The 23424-nt window shown below is 41.7% G+C and overlaps 1 protein-coding gene across 2 annotated transcripts in view; it reads left to right on the top strand.

Moving 5' to 3' along the window:
* The window catches only part of plxna2 (plexin A2), a 339402-nt gene that overhangs the window by 217591 nt on the left and 98387 nt on the right, over window positions 1-23424 (top strand). Inside the window, exon 8 of one of the 2 annotated variants that reach the window (XM_061839739.1) lies at window positions 19161-19368. The exons of the other annotated variant lie outside the window; for it this stretch is intronic. Coding sequence (XP_061695723.1) covers window positions 19161-19172 — 12 coding nt within the window. The 3' untranslated portion in view covers window positions 19173-19368. Of the gene's footprint in view, window positions 1-19160; window positions 19369-23424 lie in introns of those variants that run through there. 2 annotated transcript variants of the gene reach the window in all.

Genomic DNA, 23424 nt, shown 5'->3' on the forward strand with positions numbered 1-23424 from the left:
AACTGGGAGGTTTCTGTGACGTGGAATAGTTATCACGACTGAAAGTTTGAGGAGAATAAGCAAGGCGAAGCAAAAGCAAATTTATTTGGTGAGCACATTTCATGGCAAATAAAAGTACAGCTACATAAAATTTACAAGAAGGCAAATAAAATCATTCCATAAAACATTAGAACAATTAAATATGAAAAAAATAATGGATTAAAAGTGAGGAGTGGACATAAAATGTTTTCAATACTTCTCGTACATAAGGCTAAACAAAACTATTGCTTGAATTTGGAAATTGTCAGTTGAATTGCTTCTCAGATTTTCTGGGAAACTGACAGTAGTCGAAGCTGCTGGAGAAAAACACATGGATTAGTATTGCTAAGTCAAATTTGGACACTGTTCCTTTGATTTTAGATGGTAAAATGTTTCTGATGTTATTAATTTAATGCGGCTGTTAAAATTCAGGTCGGCGTCCAATATTACCCACTGGTTTCTAATGTGATTGGGTTTTAGCGAGAGTCTCAAATAGTCGACTCACACGGACCAACCTGATTCATATACAAAACCCCTGCCTTGGCCAAGGGAGCCATTTGTAATTTAATCTTACATGCAGAGCACCACAATATGCTAACCTCACCCACAAAACCCCCAAACTGCAATATAAACCAGGAACCTTCTTTCTGTGAGGCAAAAATGCTTCCCACTAACCATCCGCCAAAGACGGACGATGATAAAATTCCAATCTTTTTGTTCTGTCCTTAACTTCCAAGAAGCACAAATCAAATTTGTGTGTATGTTTTTGCCAAATGTCATGCCAAATGTCATCCCAGTGTAACAAGGGGGGGGGGGGAGAAGCTGATATCTTCAAGGTTCTTGCAAATGTGACTCAAACGGCAATATATATTGGATATCTGCCCATGTGCATGAACAAATGTAGATATACCTTATCAATGCGAACCCGATGTTAGTTCAATATATGTGTCGTTAATGTATGCTCAGCACCGTTTGCCCAAACAAAAAAAAAAAAACCTTCAGAAGAAGCATCCACCATAAATACAGTGTAAATACAACATTAAAGGTGTATTGATCAGTAATTAAGGATGAGAATTGCAGATGACAGAAAGCTGGGGGGAAAAAAGCCAAGATCAGCCAAATCAAAACCAAAGGAGGCAGGACTCAAAACATTAGATTGTTTGGTGTTGACAATTGTGTATTGTTTTCCTCCATTTTGTATGTCTGCCTATCCAGCTTGTTTCATATGTACAGTAAGTGTAAACACTGGTTTTGGATATGTGTAATTTTGAAATGCACATAGATGCAGAAAATGCTGACATGGGGACAAAAACGGAATTTCTGGTAAACAGTTCTGGTACACGTACTTTTGTGGGATTGCCAGATCATATTTCAAAATTTCAAACCAGATTTAAGATTCAAACAGCTCTGAGAGACACCCCCCCCCAAAAAAAAAAAAAAGAAGGGTCAGCTCACCAATGAATGTACTCAAGAAAAAGCTAAAACTCTAGTTCTTTTCGGCCTGTCCTTGGTACTCCTACGACAGACTGCCCTCCTCGGTTTGCGCTTGCCCGAGGGCAGCGTGGCTAGCTTTCAGCTGCCAGGGAGTGAACACACCCAGAGGCTTTGCCCTTTGGCCTCTGTCACGTTCTGACAAAGAGTCTCAGTGAGTTGACATCCAAGACACACACGAAAAAAGGAACCAGTGCTCTGGCTGAAAGAGGTCAGTGGAATGTGAATTCCACAGTAGTAGCGGGGGGGTCATAGGCCACTCTGGTACATGCTTATCTTTCTAGTTTCCATGTTGTTTGCATCTGGGACAAAATTCTCCATGCATGTCCACTGAATGACCGATTATTGACTTTGACATTTTGACATGAACGTCCTCTTTGAATAAAATACAATATATTCCTCACGTTATATTAATTTTAATAATCTAAATTGGCTCCAGGATCTGTCAACTAAGCCATCCACTTCTGCAACAACCTTTTTCCATTTTACTTGGAGGAAGACTTTGGAAGGACAACTGCTACGACAACCGCAATTATTTTGTTTTATGTTGTAGGTGCCTGCAGTGTAGGCAAAATAATTTACATTTTATAGACAATGAAGTTAATATATTTTGGAATTTACAACTAAGAAAATAAATGAGGCGTGTTATTCCTTAGATGTCAGATGACAGTTATTTATGTTTTTTTTGTGATTGAATGACTGCCTGGTCTCTTAATGATACTTTATCTAATACAATTACTCCGCACTGTATTGATATACACTATACTTAAAAATACACGTGTATTAACATTATTTATACCTACATGATCATATAAAAAGGAACCATAAACACACTTTTTAACCCCAATAAATGGCTTGCAAAAAACCTCTATGTAAATGATTAAACATACAACATGCAGTGATGACTACGGAGCCCCTCAAGGGACATTGAAAAAAAAAAATAATAACTGGTTTCTCATTATAATAAGAAACTTTCGCATTGTAATGAGTAAGTTTCTCATTGTAATGAGTAACTAGCCCATTGCATGTGTGCATGTTTAAAAGACCCTTATGCCTTATCCAAGAAGCTACCGCTAGCAGGTAATTAAGCTACGACTACCTGAACGCAAGGAGCTACCGCTATCAGGTGAATGGGCTACGACCCATCGGTAGCCGTTTTTCGACACTCTCATTGTAATGAGTAACTTACTCATGAGTTACAATAAGTAACGTACTCATTGTAATGAGTAAGTTACTCATTGTAATGTGCAAGTTACTCATTGTAATGACTAAGTTATTCATCACAATGAGTAAGTTACTCATTACAATGACAAAATTACTCATTACATTGAGAAAGTTACTCACTTCACTACAATGAGTAACTTACTCATTGTAGTGAGTAACTTACTCATTACAATGAGAAACCAGTTGGTTTTTTTTTTTTCAATGTCCCTTTAGGTGCTCAGTAGATGACTGTGAAAACATAGATGAACATTGTCATACTAAAGCTGTATACGTGCACTTGTTTGTGATTGACTATACATAAATGTTTAGGGGCTCATGGAGTGGGCTACGCAAGCTCCTGCCGTAAACAGTAGTACAAAGTCAAGCAATCGGTTATAGGTTAACAGCTTTAATGTTATTTGCAGTATTTATCATTATTCTACTACAATCTGCATGTGTCTTTCGTCACCACTGGTCCAGAGGGACGAGACAAAAATCTCTGGGACAGCAGGTCCTGGTTTTGATTGAGCGTCTGTCAGCTTGTAGCGTGCGTGCGATCGGCTTGGTGGCAGTGGTGGATGGGGGTCAGCAAATCAATCGTATTTCGCAGATCGAGGGGGGTCTGTGAGAGTCTCCGCAATTTTGCTGACAGGCTCACTTGGTATCGACACCTGAACAAATTAGGACAAATTCCCCCGTCAATACTCTCATCCATTGTTATTGATGATGCCATTTGCTTTTTCCTTGTAAAGAGGACACGTTTTTTTTTTTAGCAGTTTTTCTGGTCAAACCCTTTTCCCCAATGGGTCTTTGTGGGGATTTATGTTGAGGATAGTCTATAGGGACTTTACGTCAGACTTCAGTGTGTTTTACAGCCCTGCTCTGGATGCAGTCGATTGAATCAGTTTTCCCAAGAAGTAAGATAACGTTTCAGTCTGTTTACTTGAAAAGACATAACTCATAGTAGAAGCATGCTGAGGTATGTAGTCTGAGCCAAATCTCGTTTCACACTTATCAACACCTGATGATAATATGGCAAAATTAATTCAAATTAGTTGGATAAATTTACTTGAAAAAAAAAATATCAAGTTTGGATATACCGGTACACTAAAATCCAAGACCATTCGGATCCACTGATGATATCAGTCTTGTTCCACATATTAACTATTTTTTTAAATAATACTTGATTGCAGATGGGGAGGCCCCATAGCTCAGTGGTTAGAGCGTTGGTTTGGTAAACCAAGAGTCGTGAGTTTGTATCCCATTGGGGCCTCCACTCCCCAAGAGGAGTTGCACCAGGAAGGGTATCCAGCGTAAAAACTGTGCCAAACAAATATGAGCGTTCATCTAAGTTGACATGTTGTGGCGACCCCTAACGGGACAAACCGAAAGAAATTTACCCTTAGATTGCAGATAATCTGTAATTTGGGTCTTCCTTGAGGACTCATGACTGTAAATGGAACAGAATTTGCCTTAAGTTTCCCATTTTCAGTTTTTTGGCCATGTACGTCATCGCAACGACGACATGGTTGGTTTAATGCATGGACATGGTTACAGGAAGGTTCGGGGTTATGTTAAGTTCGCCGTTAACAGAGTCTGTTCATCAAACTAAAGGAGGTCACCACAGGGTGGACGAGGTCGGTTACACAACCCCCCTCACAGATTCATGTTCATATAGGGTCTGTCTGCTGAAGCACTGCTTGTCATTTATTTCATGATGATCGGTTCAAGCGTCCTTCCCTATTTGTGGAGGTTGCAGTCATGTTGTACAAGCTTGCATGTCGGCCTCTGTTCCCTGGGTGCCAGCCCATCAGACAAAGCTGCTTCATTTGCATGAGTAGGCATTGTTAATTGACTTAAGGCAGGATTAGTGCTAATCAGGTTTTCTGCCCCGCAACCAGTGGCCAATCCTAACCTCATTAGTTGAGGTGAGCGCATCCCATCAACCCCCCATCGGGCAGTTAATTGATAGAAACCTGAGCACCCACTTCCCCATTTGAAAATCATCTACCTCTGTCACCACGCTTCTCTTTCACTTTCTTTTTAAACTCGCCAAGGTCAAAAAAGAGAATGGCTGCATGAATGGTAAAGGTAGCAGACTGCAGGCTTCAGCAAGAATGACAACATTGTTCAAACTGCGTGTTAGCAATACTGTGTGGATTGGCAAGCCGATGGACCATAGCCAGACTTTGTATATTAGCAAGACTGGAGGCGTTAAAAAGACTGTGAGCGAAAGCAAGACTGTGGGTGTCAGTAAGACTTGAACCTGGTGTGCAATGTGGTAGTGGTATGTTGTTTAAATATTCTGTACGTAGTATCTTGTTTGCATAAAACATGGAGTTTTCATGGCCTGATTGCATTTTTGTAAATTATGTAGTTAATGTGCAGTGTGTAGTCTTTGTTTAACTGTGTGTTTGGTTTCTAAAAAAAATAATGCTTCTGTGTACTCCTCACAAGGGTCGCAGGTGTGCTGGAGCCTATCCCAGCTGATTCCGGGCGAGAGGCTGGGTACACCATGAATTGGTTGCCCGTCAATCACGGGGCAGTTACAATTTTGAGTCTTCAGTTAACTTAACAAGCATGTTTTGGGGAAATGAGAGGAGCAGAGTAAAGGGAGAAAACCCACACAGGCACAAGGAGAAAGTGGAAACTCCACAGATCCAAGGCCTGATTTGAACCCGGATCCCAAGAACTGAGGCAGATGTGCTACCCAGATACCCTAAAAACACAGTACGGGACAATTACATCGAAAAGAGGTATGGAAAATGGATGGATAGATGTGTTAATTTGTTGACTTACAGTTGCCTTTAGTGTGCATCCATCCATTCATCCATTTTCTTTGCCACTTATCCTCACATGAGTCGCGGGAAGCGCTGGAGCCTATCCCAGCTGTCAACGGGCAGCAGGCAGGGGTACACCCTGGACTGGTTGCCAGCGCAGGGCACATAGAGACAAACAGCCACACTCACAATCACACTTAGGGGCAATTTAGTCCACTTTATGTTGCACGTTTTTGGGATGTGGGAGGAAATCGGAGTGCCCGGAGAAAACCCACGCAGACACGGGGAGAACATGCAAACTCCACACAGGCAGGGCCGGGATCGAACCTGTGTCCTCAGAATTGTGAGGCGAACGCTTTTCCAGCTGATCCATTGTGCCGCCCGAAAGTGTGCAAAACAACATTTTATGTGTTCCATGTACCATAAGTATGTTGTTGGAGAATAACACTGGAGAATATTTGATATTGGATATTCAACAATGACAATGGAGAATTCACTATATTACAGTATGTAGTTGGTGTGTATGGAGTATATATGTATTTTGCATGTAATTTCAATGCAGTGTCCCAAGTGTAACCTGTACTTTAAAGTGTACTGTAGTTCAATCCATGATTGTTGTGTGGTGTCGTTTTGCCGTGGAAGTGGAATGTCATTTCTGTTTGGCATACTTTGTTGGTGGCATGTAGTTGTGTGATGTAACATGTATTTGAGGTAATTGTGTTGTTTGTAATTGGGAAGCATCTGATCTTGTATATCTGGCTTCATCAACACGTGGCTGTGCGCACTTCTTACACTAACAGCAGTGACCTTGTGGCACCAGATCAGACAACCCTAAGAACTGACACACACACACACACACACACACACACACACACACACACACATGCACGCATTAGACAAACCCCGACTAAACACCCCACTGGCCATGTGACATAATAAGAGATAATGAGGAAAAGGATACCTGACGTTCAGACCTTGTGACACTCTTGTTGTGTGTTACTATTGTGTTCCTGACTCACACACTGTGTCGTTAGGTCACACGATAGTCCGCTGTATGTCCTTATGTGATGTATTGAAGAAAATAATTAAAAATATATATATATATCTTACTGTTCAGAAAACCATATTGGACAATTGACGAGCTGTCGAGTAGATGTTTTTATAGTACTACTAAAGCGACTGCTACTTCTACCACTGCTACTACTACTATTACTACTACTACTACTACTACTACTACTACTAATAATAATAATAATAATAAAAATAACAATAATGGCGGCATGGTGGAGCAGATGGTAAAGCATTGGCCTCACAGTCCTGAGGTCCCAGGTTCAATACCGGACCTACCTGTGTGGAGTTTGCATGTTCTCCCCGTTGCCTGCGTGGGTTTCCTCCCACATCCCAAAATCATGCATCATTAATTGGACACTCTAAATTGCCCCTAGGTGTGATTGTGAGTGCATGTGATTGTCTCGATGTGCGATTGGCTGGCTACCAGTTCAGGGTGTACTCCGCTTCCTGCCCGTTGACAGCTAGGATAGGCTCCAGCACTCCCCGCGACCCTTGTGAGGATAAGCAGTTAAGAAAATGGATGGATGGAAAACAATAATAATATGTAAACACTTTTTAAAATTGCCTTAATGTTCAAACTTCAAAGTACTCGAGACCTGTTTAACTAAAGATTCGGAAATATAATTCTGAAATGAAAAGAACATGCTCTCGTGTGAACTGACGTACTCCGTTCCCCTTTTGTTGCTGCTTTTGTGTTTCGGAGATGCAGGATGATGTTCAACGTGTGTATGCGTGTGTATGTGTGCCCAAACTTACAATACTAAGGAGGCATTCAGCTGCATTTATCAACTTTGTAATTCAGAGCTGCGAGTCAGTCTGTCAGTTACCTTCATGCACCCTCCTTTTCTTGCACCCTTAATTTCTGTCTGACTATTTAATGGCACTATTTTTTTTTTTTCTGTAACCATCACCCACCCATCTCTTAGCTTGTGCAGAATGGGACTGACATTTATTGTGGGACTAATGGTGGCGTTTCAGTGCTCCTAATTTTAGGCTTTAATTACAATAATTATTTACAAGCCTAATTAGAGCCCGGAGAGTGTTAGACAGACAGGAGCGGCTGAATAGACCATAACTGGAAGGGGGTGGGGTGGGTGGGTTTTCTGAACTGAACTGTGGGGTCATGTGATATTGCTTGTTGGTGAGCTCATTTAATATCTTGTCTGTACTAGCCTCGTGAATGGTTATGATTTGTATATTTTACAGTCTTTTATTAATTTTGAACATCTTACAGTAGGAATAGAATGTACGAGAGTGGAACTGTCTGCATCATCAAACCATTATTAACCAAACAGTGTTTCAAGTGCTATTTTCAATGGTCATACAATCATAAAAAGAAGTTATCCATTCTGATGGGGAAAAACACATTAAAAAAATCAAACACACAATGAACACTCTGGATAACAATAAATGCTAATGACACTGGAGTATTAATGCTTGTGAATCAATATGTCTTCCTATGTTTATTACGCTCGTCTATACTCATATTTTTTTTTTTCTACCACTGGTTTGAGTTTTCGGTTTGAATGCAAACAGCATTTTTTTGTCTGTTTTATAGCAGACGGTTAGTTTTTTTTACCCTGGAGAGAGAGAGCAAAAAAGGCTTGATAAATAACTAAACACTGTATGTATGGACATAGTCAGAGAGTACACCTAATTCAATGTGTGCTGCTGGGCAATATAATCTTTGCGTGTCGAGCAGCTCTCAAGACTGCCGTCTGTTTGACGAGCTGCAATCCTTTTGTTTCCCCGATGGATTATCACCTATATGTGGTTATTCCTTTTCTTCTTTTTTACCCTCTTTCCTGACAACATACCATCCAGGGGGAGGTCTCAGTCCTGCTATTCCGGTCTTCTCCCCTGTAGCTCGCTTTGGCAAGGCTGTCAGTGTGAGCTCTGGTGATGGATGTAGTGTCATAGACTCTGTCTGTGTCTGTATCTTTCTCCGGTTCACTAGGTTTTTTTGTCTTTCTCTTTATGGCTTTATACAAGATGTTAGAGTGTGTCAGTGGGAGTTTTCTATCCATCTGTGAGGTCAGAGGCCACTGGTGCTGGACCTAAGAGAGGGCCTAGTGCCTTACAATTGCAAGTCAGTTACAGTAGTGTTCAAAATAATAGCAGTCCAATGGCAGTAACCAGATGAATCCATGTTTCCAATATATATTTTTTTCATGGTTACATGTCAAACAAGTTACCAGTAGGTCCAGTAGATTCTTCTCAGAAAACCAACAAGACCCAGCATTCATGATATATACACTCTTAAGGCTATACAATTGGGCAATTTGTTGAAAGCTGTTAAAAAAAAAACACCCATGTGGCATTCAATCAGTGAGGTAATCAATTCTGTGAAGAACAGGTGTGAATTCCGTGGCCCCTATTTAAGGATGAAGCGAGCACCCGTTGAACATGCATTTCTCCTTGAAAGCCAGAGGAAAAGGCGTCATTCAACACACTGTTCAGAAAAACAGCTGACTTGAATCAAAAGTTTCATTGGAGATAACCCATATAAAGAGGTGTAAAAAAAAAAAAAAAGTATAGGCCATTCAGCTAAAATGATCTCGAATGGAAAAAATGGAGCGCAAAACCAGAGACACGTGGTAGAAAACTGAAGACAACCATCAAAATGGATTGCAGAATTACCAGAATTTCAAAGGCTACCAATGATCAGCTTCGGGGTGATCGAAGACAGTCTGCAGTTACCTTTATGTACCGTAAAAGTGAGGAGACATACAGTGTGTGTGAAGCTAATCTATTTACAAGAATCCCCCGCAAAGTCCCTATGTTCAAAAAAGGCATGTGGAGGAGAGGCTACAATTTGCCATTTTGTGGACTGATGAGATTAAAATGTCTCTTTTTGAGTCCAGGGGCTGCAGACGGTTTGTGAGACCACCTCCAAACTCTGAATTAGTAAGAACAGAGTGAAGACGTGAATCATGGTGATGCAAGCATCATGATATGGGCATGTTTTTCCTACTGTTCTGTTGGGCCCATTTATCGCATACCAGGGATCTTGGAACCATTTGCATATGTCAAAATACTTGAAGAGATCGTGTTGCCTAATGGTAAAGAGGACATGCCCTTGAAATGTGTGTTTCAGCAAGACAATTACTCCAAACACACCAGTAAACATGCAAAGTCTTGGTTCCAAACCATCAAAGTTAATGGAATGGAGTGGCCAGCCCAGTCCCCAAACCTTAATCCAATGGAGAACGTGACACGTGACATCAAAAAAAGCTGTTTCTGACACAAACCAAGAAATGTAAATGCATTGTGGAATTTCATTAAGAAATCTTGGAGTGGAATAACAGCTGAAAGGTGCCACCAGTTGATTAACTCCATGTTAGACAGATGTGAAGCAGTTACAAAAAAAAAAAAACCTATGGTCATCCCACTAAATAATTAATTAATTTATTAATGATTAATTAATTTGGGGATTCAAAGTTTTGGTAAATCCTAGAACCAAAAAAACCTTTGCGCAATATAATTTTCAGTATGTAAAGTCAACAGCAGACTGCTATTTTATTCACACGCCCCATTCAACAAAATTGCCCAATTCCACAGCCTGAAGAGCGTGTATATCATGAATGCCGGGTCTTGTTGGTTTTCTGAGAATCTACTGCACTTACCAGTAACTTGTTTGACGTGTAGCAAAAAAATACTATATTGACATGAAAACATGGATTCATCTGGTTAGTCACATTGGACTGCTATTATTTTGATCACTACTGTGCTTATCAAAAGTATTATATGAGAAGACTTGTCTTTTTAGAATAATTTCCACTAAGAAAATTAACATTAAATGTGAGTTTTGTGGAAACTCCTTTTCCACTTCTCCCTTCTCTCCAATTACAAAGATCATTACAAATATCCCACACACAAACAGGGATGTATAGATTCACTTGCTCTTAACTCAGCATTATGAATATTGTCTAACCATGGATACTATTCCAATTAGACAGAATGTGGTTTTTTTTTTTTGTCTCATTATGGAAGTTATCCTGTTGATTGAGCCTGTTTTGATTCATCATTTACTTTTGACAAAATGGACAAAAAAAGTCTTGCACTCATTTAGGAGTAACACCTGGGCCTAGATCAGCCTACAGTAATTCAACCCTAACATTTACCTGGTTAGTTCTGGCTGCCGATTTCCTAAATCAGGTCTGATATATTTCGTCAGGAACGACAAAACGTCTTGTCGTGTGACGTAATCCATGACCAATGGTTTGGACCTACGAAAGATCTCTGATGCCAAAATCAAAATTCTAGAATGTTTGATTTTTTTGTGGGATATTTTCCATGTTGTGTGACGACTCAATGACAACTGTCCGACGGCACACCATGACATTGACCAATAGGATTGCATATTGTGACTGCCCCATCGTCTGCGGTCCTTGCCATTATCAATGTACTTGCATGCCTTTGTCAACATTTACTCATGCAGACAAGCCTGTGTTTACCAAAGCTTGAAAATGTAAAGACCACGGGTGCACAATGCGTTGATTGCAATCGACCAGTCGATCGCTGTGGCAGTTTTGGTCGATCGCGTGACCGCGTGCTGTCAGCCTCTCATCCATCTTGCCGCCTGACTCAAGTGTTGCCAATACGTCGATCGCGTGCTTCGATTGACTGACAGTCGGTTTGACCAATCCTGGGCTCTTTTGACATGTCTCTGAGCATGAGCACATAAGGGTGTGGTCTTGCAAGCCATCTTCCTATTTACCGTCTGTCTCTTGGTTTCTCCACAGAGATCGTGGCGATGCCCCCCCCCCCCCCCCCTGGAGCAAGGATACACTCAGCCAATCCCTCCGGTTGATTGTTAGAGGCTAGCTGCTAAAAGTAGATCTTGGGGGGAAAAAAAAGTATGGGCACCCCTGCATTAGACCATGATTCGACAGAATGTTGGCATGTTTACGTGCAACTGTTAGTGCATCGTTAGTTCTAGCATTAGCTTGCTTAGCTGCATAACAATTTGTTGCCTGCTTGTGCAATGTAATAGAAGTACGTGAACAAACCTCAACCAATTCTTAATTGAATGTGAATGTTCTCCTCTGAGCACCAGGGATAACTGCTTCACATATTTCCTCAGTTTGTTATTCCTTCGTCTACATACACACACACACACACACACACAATACATTGGCGCAGCACGGTGGTGTATTCATCACCATGGTGACTAGTGTATCCAGTCTCATTGACCAGTAACACGTTTTCTGGTTCCGCCTCTCCGACAGTGTTTGATTTGACACGATAAAGCCCAATGATCGTAAAAGACAAGATGCGGTAGTATTGAAATACATGTTGTGTTGCCACTGTGTGCCCAAGATATGGCAAGATTTGATGGCAGTAAATTGTCTTACAGTCTGATCCAGCCATAGGGCAGCCTGGATAAGTAAGGAGAGATGAAGTCAGGAAATGCATTCAGCCATAAAGTCTACGCCAAAACGTAATCTCAAATGTTAACTTTGAATGGGGGGTGGCTGGAAAATGTGTCCATGTGACCTAAGGAGCATCATCAGCAGCATCTTCTGTGCATCCAATTAGATTTTTCTGATGTGTTTTGATGTGTTAACCATCTTTACAGTCCTCATTCTGTTTCTGTGTCATTTCAAGTCAGAGACAGCATGAGAATGCCGTTACCGTCAATGTATCTAATCATTCCGGGGCAGAGCAATGTTCCCCATGTTCTCTGAAAGCCCATCAATCACTGGTGAGAGCGCAATGTCTCGATGTAATTCATTTACTGCGATAAAATTGACTTTGGTGGACTGGGCTTGAAAATTACTGGGAGAAAACCACCTGCTTTTGAGTGCTTGTAGTCAGACTACAGGAGACTGGCCAGATGGATGATGTATCACCGTGCAATATTGCAAACAATAATCCTGAATATTTGAGAGAACGCAGGCCAGATTAGGCAGCCTCTTACTCTTATGACTATTATATTACTCTTCTTGACTTGAAAGTCAGATATGTACAACCACTAGGGTAGCACCTTGTGGCAACTAAGGCTTACAGACATGGGTTAGGAATTTGGGTGAGAAACCCATTCCAACAGCTCCAATGCGTTCCGAAAGCGGTAGATGAGGGATGTACATTAATTCAGTTAAGTTGGCAACGGCTGCCCGAGAAAGACTCTCTCACATGCGCAGTCACACACACACAGACGCACACACATTCACACAAGGCAGTTTAGGCACATTATGTTGATTTTCTTCTCCTGCCAAACAAAGCCATGTAGGCTTTTTACATCTTTCCGCCGGAGATCAGTGGCTGTCATCTTCTTCTTCTCACCCACTGAGCTTCTTCACAGGGAGATCCAATCATCTCTATCCGCAACTACAAATTCTTTGTGCGAATCGTTCCAATTGTCATATCCTGACGCGAACAATCGAAATACGATCCTGAGGATGTCTCACTCTTTCATGAATTTGTCAGACACACTCAAAAAATTTGCTCCAATAGTCCTACAGTTCAACACAATGAAAAGTCCAACACAATCCAACACGGCCACTGGTTGAAGGCATCAGGCATCAGGTTGGAAATGATCCAGTTTCATTTACCCATCCATCCATTTTCTTAGCCGCCTATCCTCACAAGGGTCACCGGGACTGCTGGAGCCTATGTCAGATGTCAAGGGGCAGGAGGCGGGGTACACCCTGAACTGGTTGCCAGCCAACCGCAGGGCACATGGAGACAAATAACAGTTGCACTCACAATCACACCTAGGGGCAATTTAGAGTGTCCAATTAATGTTATATGTTTTGGGAATATGGGAGGAAACTGGTGTGCCTGGAGAAAACCCATGTAGGCACGGGGAGAACATGCAAACTCCACACAGGCACGTCCTTACCAGGTGAGCCACCGTGCCGCCCCAGAGTCATTTAATTGATCCAAAATAATTTTTTTTCCAAATAGTGTCTTTCTTCGTCTGTCAATGATATCAATGTAGATTGACAGGAAAAATAAATAATTGCTCTTTCATTCCACTTGATGGCAGACAGTCCCATTATTAACCCACATGTCAACATTTTTCACATATTTGCATGGTGTTATGCCATGATATTTGTTTTCATCGTAAAATATGTACTTGACACCACAAATTTTCGGAAACACTGTTGAGAAACACTGCAGTAGGACACTTACTGTCGTTGGCTTGTCTGCCTCCCAGTGACAATGAATGTTGTCCCCATCATCCCACAGTATTATGGAAGTGAAGATAGCCATATTTGCATTATGTACTCTAGGTGCACATGAGCTCTCGGTGGACCTTCCCCTCTAATCGATACACGTGCTTGTAGACAGACATTCATAAGTGTACCAGGGAGGTTTTCCCCTTATCCCTGATCTCTCGCACACTTCCCAAACACCACACGCACATACACACACTCACGCTTGTTGATGTGAGATGGCCTTGGCGGGTCCCTCATTAGCGGTCGCATTGACAGTCGGGCGTCCCGCCGAGAAAGAGAGAAAGAGAGACAGACACACACTGACAGACAGCCGAGAAATTCATCAAAATTCCAGTGTCAGACGTTAACCCTCGCCATGCCCGAGGCAAGCTGGAGGAAAATAATGTGTAATGTGTGGACTGATTGTAATCAAACATATATTCATAGAGCACATTTAAGAAGACACGTATGTCATTATCCTTGTGTTTCATACACGCTAGATAGACGCTTAACCCTGCGTTGACAAGGTCACTTTGTGTCTGACTAAAGGATAAACGCGTGTTTTATAATGTCTTGTTTTAATGAGTATTTCCAGAGGCCGCCAGAAATGTTAATTGACCCAGCAATTCTACAACAGGTCGCACTTGCTCCATTCACTTTATTTTGATAAGGATGAATGCCTTATTTAATTGGAAGAGGACGAGGAAAATGTGGTGTTCGGTGGTCTGCTCAGTAAACAAAATAGCAGTTGGAGTACAACTGGACTACCTGACTCCCTGCTTTTCCAAAATGAGGACTGAGGACATAAATAATTGAAACACTCCCGACTGCATTGACCGCTTTGACTTTTTTTATACTCCATACTGCTTCATTCATTCACACCGTTATTTTATACACTCTTTGTCTTCTCATTACTTTTTTGCTCGTGTTCTTCTTTTCCCTCAACAGCATGTCTCCGATTCCAGACCGATTGTGTTTCCCCCTCAGCTTTGCCTCGCACGTTGCAGCCTTGGCTTCGCTTCTGTCTCCCCATGGGCATCGATTTGTCTCATCCTGCCTACTATCCTGTGTCTCCTCTCATTTGCTTTTCTCTGTCCCCCTTGCGTCTCTTCCTGCGTCTTCCCTTGCGTCTCCTCGATTTCTCCTCCGCTGTCTGCTCCGGCTAGCATCTCTTCGTACAGCTTCTGTTTCCCATCCCGCTTCTTCCCCTGCATCTCCTTCTGGGTCTGTAACATCTCCTGTTTCTCATTATTTGTGTATACCAGCCAGCCCTCTTCCATCTCATTTTTAAATCACCCTTTTCTCTCCACAGGCCTCCACTTACGAATCTTCATGTATTGTATGTCCTTCCAGTTCTGTTCTTGTGCCTCCTCTTCCATCTCCGCTTGCTAACGTTTAACATTCGCTTTTGTTCCTCCTCCTGCATCTTCAGCTCGCCTGCTTTCTTTTCTTGCCTCTCCTGCCTTGCAGCTTCTCTCTACTTTTCTCTCCTGCTTCTTGTAGCTCCACCTCAATCTTCTCTAGCATCTTATTCTGCTTCCCCCGCATGTGACTGACTAATGCTGCATATCTTCATGCTACCCCTTTGGCATGTATAGCACACATGGGATTGAAGTTCGTCAATCATATGTTAATGTTGGCTTTTGAACTTTTCTCGTGGATTTTGCTTCCAATATTCTGTATGTTGAGTGCGGATTTGTGTGAAAGACTAAGGCTGAACATGGGAAAATAACACATTTTGGCCCACATGAGAGAAGACACTAATGAGTGCACATTTAGAAGTCAGGAGAACACGTTGAAGTGTATTATTAGCTCTTTATATTCTCCATCATGACCAGTGGGTCAGCGTTAATGCAGGACCGTCATTCGAGTTCAAGCGGCGGTCAATGGAGCCGATTTCTGACCCCTCCTCCCCGTTTTCTCCACTCTGTTACTCCCATGAGTCCCCACGATCCTTGCCGTGCCAAGAGGAGGAACTAAATTCACTGGAGACATTGCATTGGAAGTCAATCAATACTTTACCTGTTTTAGGTAAAAATAACATTTTTGCAAGCTTATTTTCCTTGAAAACGAAATTGGGAGAATGGACATTTGGACACTGGTTATGGACCTCCCAGTAATTAATCCTGTAATGTGAGACGACGCTCACTCACGTCAGCTCTAATTAGTCACCATGCAAGAGGAAGTTGGGAGGGAAGGAAGGAAGGGGTCTGATGGCTTCATGAAAGATGTAATCAAGATGGTTAGCTTGGATTGAAAACTACAAAAATATCTAAATCTCAGTTTGTTGTCTGACATTTTCACTTGCCCCATATCACGAGGCCTTGGGCAAATCCAATGAACAGATGTCTGTTTTGCCTTTGATTGTGCAGAGTAGACGAGGACCAAAGTTGCTGGCAGTCCCAATCGTGGTTTTATACCTTCCATTTTCTGACCCATATCATTTTGAAATGTGGCCTCATGTCACAATGATCCTAAATATGGATTATTGATTAAAACCAATGGACACATACTGAATAAAGGTACAAGAGAAAAAATATATACCCCAAATGAGACAAATATATATTATAGTGGTACATGGGATTAGTGTTTAACACACACATCTCACACTACTGAGGTTGATTGCTGCATATGAAAAGTGTTTCAGTCAGCCGGCCACCAAGGACCATAGACACGGTTAAGGCTTTCCTACTGTATACTGTATTGCTAAAATAGCATGTTGATAAAGACCGAACAATTGTACTCAGTAGGGTATACTTGAATTCGCTAACCTTTTATTTATCCAGTCCCACACTAACTCCCCGCACTGCAATTAAAAAAAAATGAAAAAACAAAAAGCAGGACGAAAAAATTCAAACAAACAAAGAAATCAATGCTGTATATTTCAGGACAAAATGTGTTTGTGTCAGACAGCTTGTCAGGAAGCCCCCTGACATCTGCAACAACACTGTGAAAGCACTTACTTATAATGTGACACAAAGTTGAGTGCGAGTAAAGAGGCAGTTGAATTTTTGCCCCCATGCCCAGGTTATTTGTATAATTTTAGGTCTTGTGGATGCTGTTCATTACTTTTGACACATTTTCTCTGCAAACATCCTTGCTGTGGTGGCAGAGGAAGGCATGGCTGACTCTGAACCCTCGCCACTTTATTCTCCTAATTTTATAGCTTGACTGTTTTATATCATTTGCATAATTGAACATTATTCTACTAATTGTATGAAATTCTTCTCATGATTGTATCACTTCTTATATTTATGACTTCATTCTTGGAATATGCCTTTTTTTTGTTTAATTCTATGAATTCTTAAATATATCCAATAATCATTATTCTTGAGATTTCATGGGATTACTCTCGTTATTGTTTGACTTTGTTCTCATAGTTATAACATTATTCTTGGAATACTGCCACTTATTATTGTTGTATAACTTTATTCTCATAATTAAGACTGTATTCTTGGAATATAACATTTTTACTCTTCAATGTTTTTGAGTGTATTCTTTACGCCCATTGTGGTATGACATTATTTGCTCAATTATATGACTTCATTCTTATAAATATGAATTAATTCTTCTAATATTACTGTAACTGTATCCTTGGAAATGTTATGCTTGTATAACAATGAATTATACAACTTTAATCCTTTAGTTAAGATGTTAACTTTTGATCGTTATCACTCGATACTTGCCATTTCACCAAGTAAAAGAGGACATGGGTTTGAGTCCCACTGGACAAAAATATAAGGAAACGTCAACTAGTTGTTGGAAAGACGCTAGTTTTGCTGCTTCCTATTGTCAAGGTGGCCATGAGCAAGGCATTGTTCCCACTATCTCAGCTTAAGCGGTGCAGCATTCTTTGTGTACATTTATCACTCTGAATCTCTCCCTCTCTCTACCTAGCCGGACATCTTTCATCAGAATTACACATTCCCCAAGCACATCTGAGGACCATTTTGTTCGTAACATTAACTTTTCCAAGCGCACGTGACCGATAACCAGCATTGCTTGCGGGACATGATGACAAGAGGGGCGGGTCAAGACAGGGGTTAAGACAATGCGGCTCTCTAATTGGGTATTATTGTACGAGTGATTGACAGGTCGGAAAGGTCCATTGATGGGAAATAAATAAAATGACCTGTTGCTACTTATGTTTGCTGGAAGTGAGCCCTTTGGAATGGCTCAGCAGCAACCGACTTTTGTTCCTCAGAAGGTTCTAATCTAAACTTCGCCGATGTGATGCACATGGCAAAGGGAGGATGTGTTGGTGTGAGGAGATTTGGTCATCGTCCTCCAGACTCTCTAAACAGTGCAGATTAAAGCAGAAAATGCTCGCTTCAGGGTCTATGGGGGACTTGGGGGCCCTTAAATTTCTGAACTGGGAATATTTGCTCTTCTTTTGTGCTCATGTCCTTTGCAAACACTCGCTTATAGGCTCCAGGCTCGCTCTCCTCTCTCTGCTGCAATGGTATTGTGTTGGTGATCGATGTTACTCATTCCAGTGATGTGGTAGCCTGGCTAGCCCTCATTAAAAATAGAGTGTGGGGCAGAGGAGTCGATGTGCATGTCTATTCGTCTTTAAAAGGCGCTAAAGAAGATCCCAAAGGTGGCAGTTTTTTTGCCATGCACCTTCAAGAGGTTTTAAAAGTTGGAGGTGTGGCGGCGTATGTGAGGGGTTCTTCCTGAGGTCAGAGTCAGTATTGTTGCCTTGGAAACAGCCCACAAAAAAGCTTCCTCCACATTCCTGCTGACATTGGGATTTTTTTCTTCTTTTTGTCACCTCAACCAAAGAGGCGCATATGGCACCACAGAGCGCAGATTTCCTCACAACAACAGAGCAATGGGACATTTCCACTTCACTCAGCCCTCCTTTATCGACCTTTATTCTCCCCGTCTCTTTCTTCTCTTCCTGGGCTGTCGCTGCTCAGCCATCCATCACTGAGCGGCGGCGGACGCCGACCGGGTCTTGCGGCAGTGGCGTGGAGGGGCTGAAATGGAGCCATTTGTCTTCTGCCACAAAGACACAGAAACAAATGAAAGCTTCTCTCGCTAAAGCGCGGGTACTGTCAGTGCCACAGCGGAAACACCTCCATACCACTGTCGACACTCATTCCTTCAAAGCTGTCCTGATAACATAAAAAAAACAGCAGTAGGAATGTGACTGAATCGTGTCTTCACTTCAGTCGAAGAGGTTCACTTGACTCGCATTTCAGCAATGATAATAGGTGGCTACATGCTAGCATTACTTATTTCTAAGCCAAATGCAAACATGCAAACTCCACACAGTTGGGGCCAGGATTTGAACCCACGTCCTCAGAACTGTGAGGCCAACGCTCTACAGCTGTTCCACCGTGCCGCAATAAATAATAATAGTACATTTTATTTTGGTCATCCAAAGTCATCTTACAGGATTTTTCTAACTGATTTTTCTGTTCAGGGTCTTCAGTAAACTGGAACCTTTCGCGTCTGATTTTGGGCAAGAGGAGGATACACCCTTGGACCTGTCCCAGTCAATCACAAAAGGGACATATACTGTGATAACCATTCATGCTCTTATTTGCTCCTGGGGTGATTTAAAATCTTGCAAACAGATGTTCTAGGAATGTAAGACGGGGCAACATATGAAAAGTCTGGTTACACCATGTAAACTCCACACAAAAATGCCAAGCCTAGATTCAAACCCAGAACCTCTGACTGTGAGACTCTAATCAAATCGCTGTCTGCAAATTAATGTCTTGTCTAGTAATAAACGGTTTGATCATTGGAGTGGGTTTTTACACGACACAACATGTTAACACTCACACTAACTCTAACATAACACGAGAAGAGTCCTGCCCGGTCCACCAATATTATAGCGGGGGTCGCCATGGCAACACCAATCTGCCTGTTCACCTTATTAAAAGTCAATGTGGTATCCCACCATAGTTGTTTTTAACAGGATGACATATTAGCTTTATTGACAGATCCAAAGCACTGTTGATATTGTGTTAAAATAATAGTAGCTCGTTCCGACCGATCTTGAGGAAGCTGTTGTTTTAATTCTTCAGCTGCCAGTCAGTCAGTGATCTCGCCATACAGTGCGACTCCAGCACCTGAAAAATCACACCCGCTGAGGTTGTCTTAAGCTGGTATTGTATTAGCATTAATTTTCCAGGAGGGGAAGGCTCTCTCGGTAACACTCCCCCACAGGTCAGCCGAGGCGATCTGAGGGACCACTGTGTGTCTTACCAAAAAACAAAGCTGCGTGCACACAGGTTTAATGACACACACACACATACACACAGCAAGGAGAAGAGGCTTCATTGTGCAGACCCGCTGGGTTGAGTGACTGTAGCGTGTGCTGGGCAACAGCTGCTGTATTCCCCCAGCGCCACCCCTCAACGCCACACTTACAGCACTGCTGGCCCATGCTGCTCTCAGCACAATGGACTACACAGCAGTAAACACTCTTATTTTTCAACACTACTATTTGTTTTATTGCAACACCCCCTGTTCATTTTGTGTCCCCCTGATGCCCCCCCCCCTACACACACACACACACACCGTGCTCCACTTTCACCTCTTCCATTATCCAATGGCTGCTTCCTCTCTCAGGAGTATTGATTTTAACTATTGCATCAGACGATCCAAAAACTGGCCTTTTGAAATAGATGTATGTTTTTGTGTCTCTCTGCAATCGCATCAAAAAATCATCATATTTATCATATTCTCTTAGAAATAAATCAGTTTAATAAAGGCTAAATGATTAAGAAAAAACGTGATCAAGAGGCAGTCAGAGAGCCAGTGAAGTGTATGGGCGCAGTGCATGGTAGGGAAAGACCATTTACAGATTATAATGTGAATTATATGATTATACTGAAACTGGGCATGAAGTTTCCCAAAGGTTATGTGCACTTTCTGAGTGGTCTAACTACTCTAATTGTAATATACTGTATGTATGTAGAAATAACACTCATCAAAACTAGATCAGACTGCAGTTGTATAACTGTGTTTGTTGCAACTTGGCAACTTGCTCTTAGCCGGCGGTTGTGTTCGTCATCAGTCACTGCCACCGATGTGACCGTCTCTGCAACTCATTACAGCGCGCCACCTGTTTGTCCCCAAGCAAGTCCTCCTTAAGGTGACGCGGGGTTAGTTTAACTGGAGCGTCCATGGCAGACCCGCAGCACAGTGTAAGGATTGTCCCGCAGTGTCAATGGCTCCCTTTATCCCCCTCTCCTCAACTATGGACCTCCCCCTGGTCTTGTCACTCTATTGCTCCAGGGGTTCAGACAGGTGGGGTCTTATTGAGGCTTTGAGGAGCAAAGATTAAACAAAGAGCTGATATGATACAGTCTGGAAGAGTGTTCTTCACAGCAGCTGTGGCCCACATTTGCTGTCAGCTACATTTAAGATGACATCATTGAGAAGGGGGTAACACAGTAGACGAGTGGTTAGCCGTTTTGCTACAGACAGAAGGTTTTGGTTTCTGAATATACAGTGCTGTACGTCACCTCTGGTCAAATTGGATTCATTGAACTCTCTAAATTGTATTGTATTATGTACTGTACACAGGGAACGCAAGTCAAAGACTCAACTGTCTTCTGTTTTTCCAAAAACTTTGACTTTACTTTAATTAACACTAGCTGTCATTCATTGACCAGTCAGCAAACATTGGAAACCAAACTATGTAGCAGCAGGGTTCTGCCTTTGTTGTTACCTTAGCTGCCAGTCCATTGTGGCAACCGCCCCAGGTTGCTCCTCTGTGGACTTGAGCTGTTAAGTGGGTTTCACTGTGAGTGTCATAGTTCTTACTCAGTATCACTGGATGGTCGTACGTTTGGCAAATGTAAGCAATCGTTAGGTAATTTACCACAGATACTGACTATTTTTGGTGTCCCGAGGAAAGAATTTTGGCAAAAAAACAATCCTTTACTGTCACAAGCTAATGCAACGGCAGCTGAATTCTAGCTGAATGATAGAGTGCTTGTTATAAGACCTTTTTTGTGTGTGTGTGCATCTTACCGATCAGTACGACATAATTTTTTCCCAATATTGGGCCAATAATTGTCAGTCCAATCATTGTCGTGGATCCCTACATTTCAGCTTCATCTTCTGACTTGTCATTTTTCCTACCTCTTCCTGTTTAAATTCACACTACACAAATGCACACATGCATACACACACACGTGCAGTTTTATTCTCTTGATGCCAAGGTTATGTTGCTGACATGTATGATTCTAGCTTCCGATTTTTGCAGACTTGTGACAACACCCTTAACTAGCTTGCTGTGTTTACTTTGAAGCATCATGACTGTATGCCCTAAAAAGTTTCCATACATTTTGAAAGTTGTCCAGAGCTTATTTTTGGAATTGTGTAGTAAACACTAGAATGTAAGTGTTATGTAAGGACTCAATAACTAGCATGAATCTGCTCTGCAATTGGTATCCAATCACACGCTTACCATAATCCATACAGCTCGGCATAATTCGTGGGCATGGTCTAATGCGGTCATCACCCAGAAACGGATGAGATGTAGTTAAGGTTTTGAAGTGCTTATGAAAATGTAGCATCTGTGAACCCTACCGCACTGTCGCAAGGTCAACATGAATCACTACTGAAAAGCAGCCACACTACTGAGTGATATAGAAGGGCTGCCACTCTCCATCACAACTAAATTGTCTTAGATGTTTATGAAAATGCACATTATATTCCTCACAATATTTTTTTCTTGATGACTCACACACGTAAAGGGTAGTCAAAGATTCTCCATTTTAAACGTTTACAAAAAGACATGTCATCATTTCATTCAAGACTCAAAACTGTCTTAATATTCGTGTCAACATGCAGTTTATGTTCATCAGTGCCACTTGTCTTCGTTAGAAGAAGGCATATATTTGACCTCCTTTATGCGCTCAGTTGATTGCAGCCCAAAAAGCTCACCGCAATTAATTTCGCACATTCATCAGCCTTGGTTCCAAAAACACTCCAACTCTTATTTTCATTTGTTCATTTGACCCCTCAGCAATTGCAAAGGAGCAGCTATTGATTGTGGCTACACTTTGTCAGAGCTTGTTGTCATTAGCCAGTGAGGCAATAAAGAACAAAGACAGACAGGAGTGAGATGTTAATCTGACTCTGAAAAATATCTTTCCCATCATTTTTATCTTAAGCGGTGTCACAGTGCTCTCTTGTGTGAACAAAACATCTTGTAAGACGCTTAAACACACTCACTGAACAATGGATGACTGTCTTATTTTTGAGCCTGCACATCTTAACCTTGGAAAAAGACTTTTTCTTTTTTTTTTTTTTTTTTTGAAAGTCTGACTATGCACTGCACTACCATGGTGGACAGATGCCGTGGTGCACTCTAAGCCAAGTGATGGCATGAGAAGCCCCTCTCTGCGGGCCAACTGCTCCCAGCTGCTCACTGCTGGTTCTCTGGCAGGCCATCAAGGCAACAGTTGCCTGCACAGTTGACAGAGACAGACAAGCGGAAGCAAAACTATTCATATTCATATTCACTGAAACAAAGATGTGAATTCATTAGACCATTTAAAGTGGTGAAGATAACCGCGTAATGTAATCATATGTAACTGATGCTAACAACTCTTGGCGGTGTTACGGTGTTGTTGTTTGAGATTGATCATTGAGTTTGGATTATGAAGAACGTGAAATTTGATTGAGGTTGCAAGTTTCACTACACGGAAGCAACAGCAGAG

This window comes from Syngnathoides biaculeatus, chromosome 2 (assembly GCF_019802595.1).
Source record: "Syngnathoides biaculeatus isolate LvHL_M chromosome 2, ASM1980259v1, whole genome shotgun sequence".
Classification (NCBI taxonomy): domain Eukaryota; kingdom Metazoa; phylum Chordata; class Actinopteri; order Syngnathiformes; family Syngnathidae; genus Syngnathoides; species Syngnathoides biaculeatus.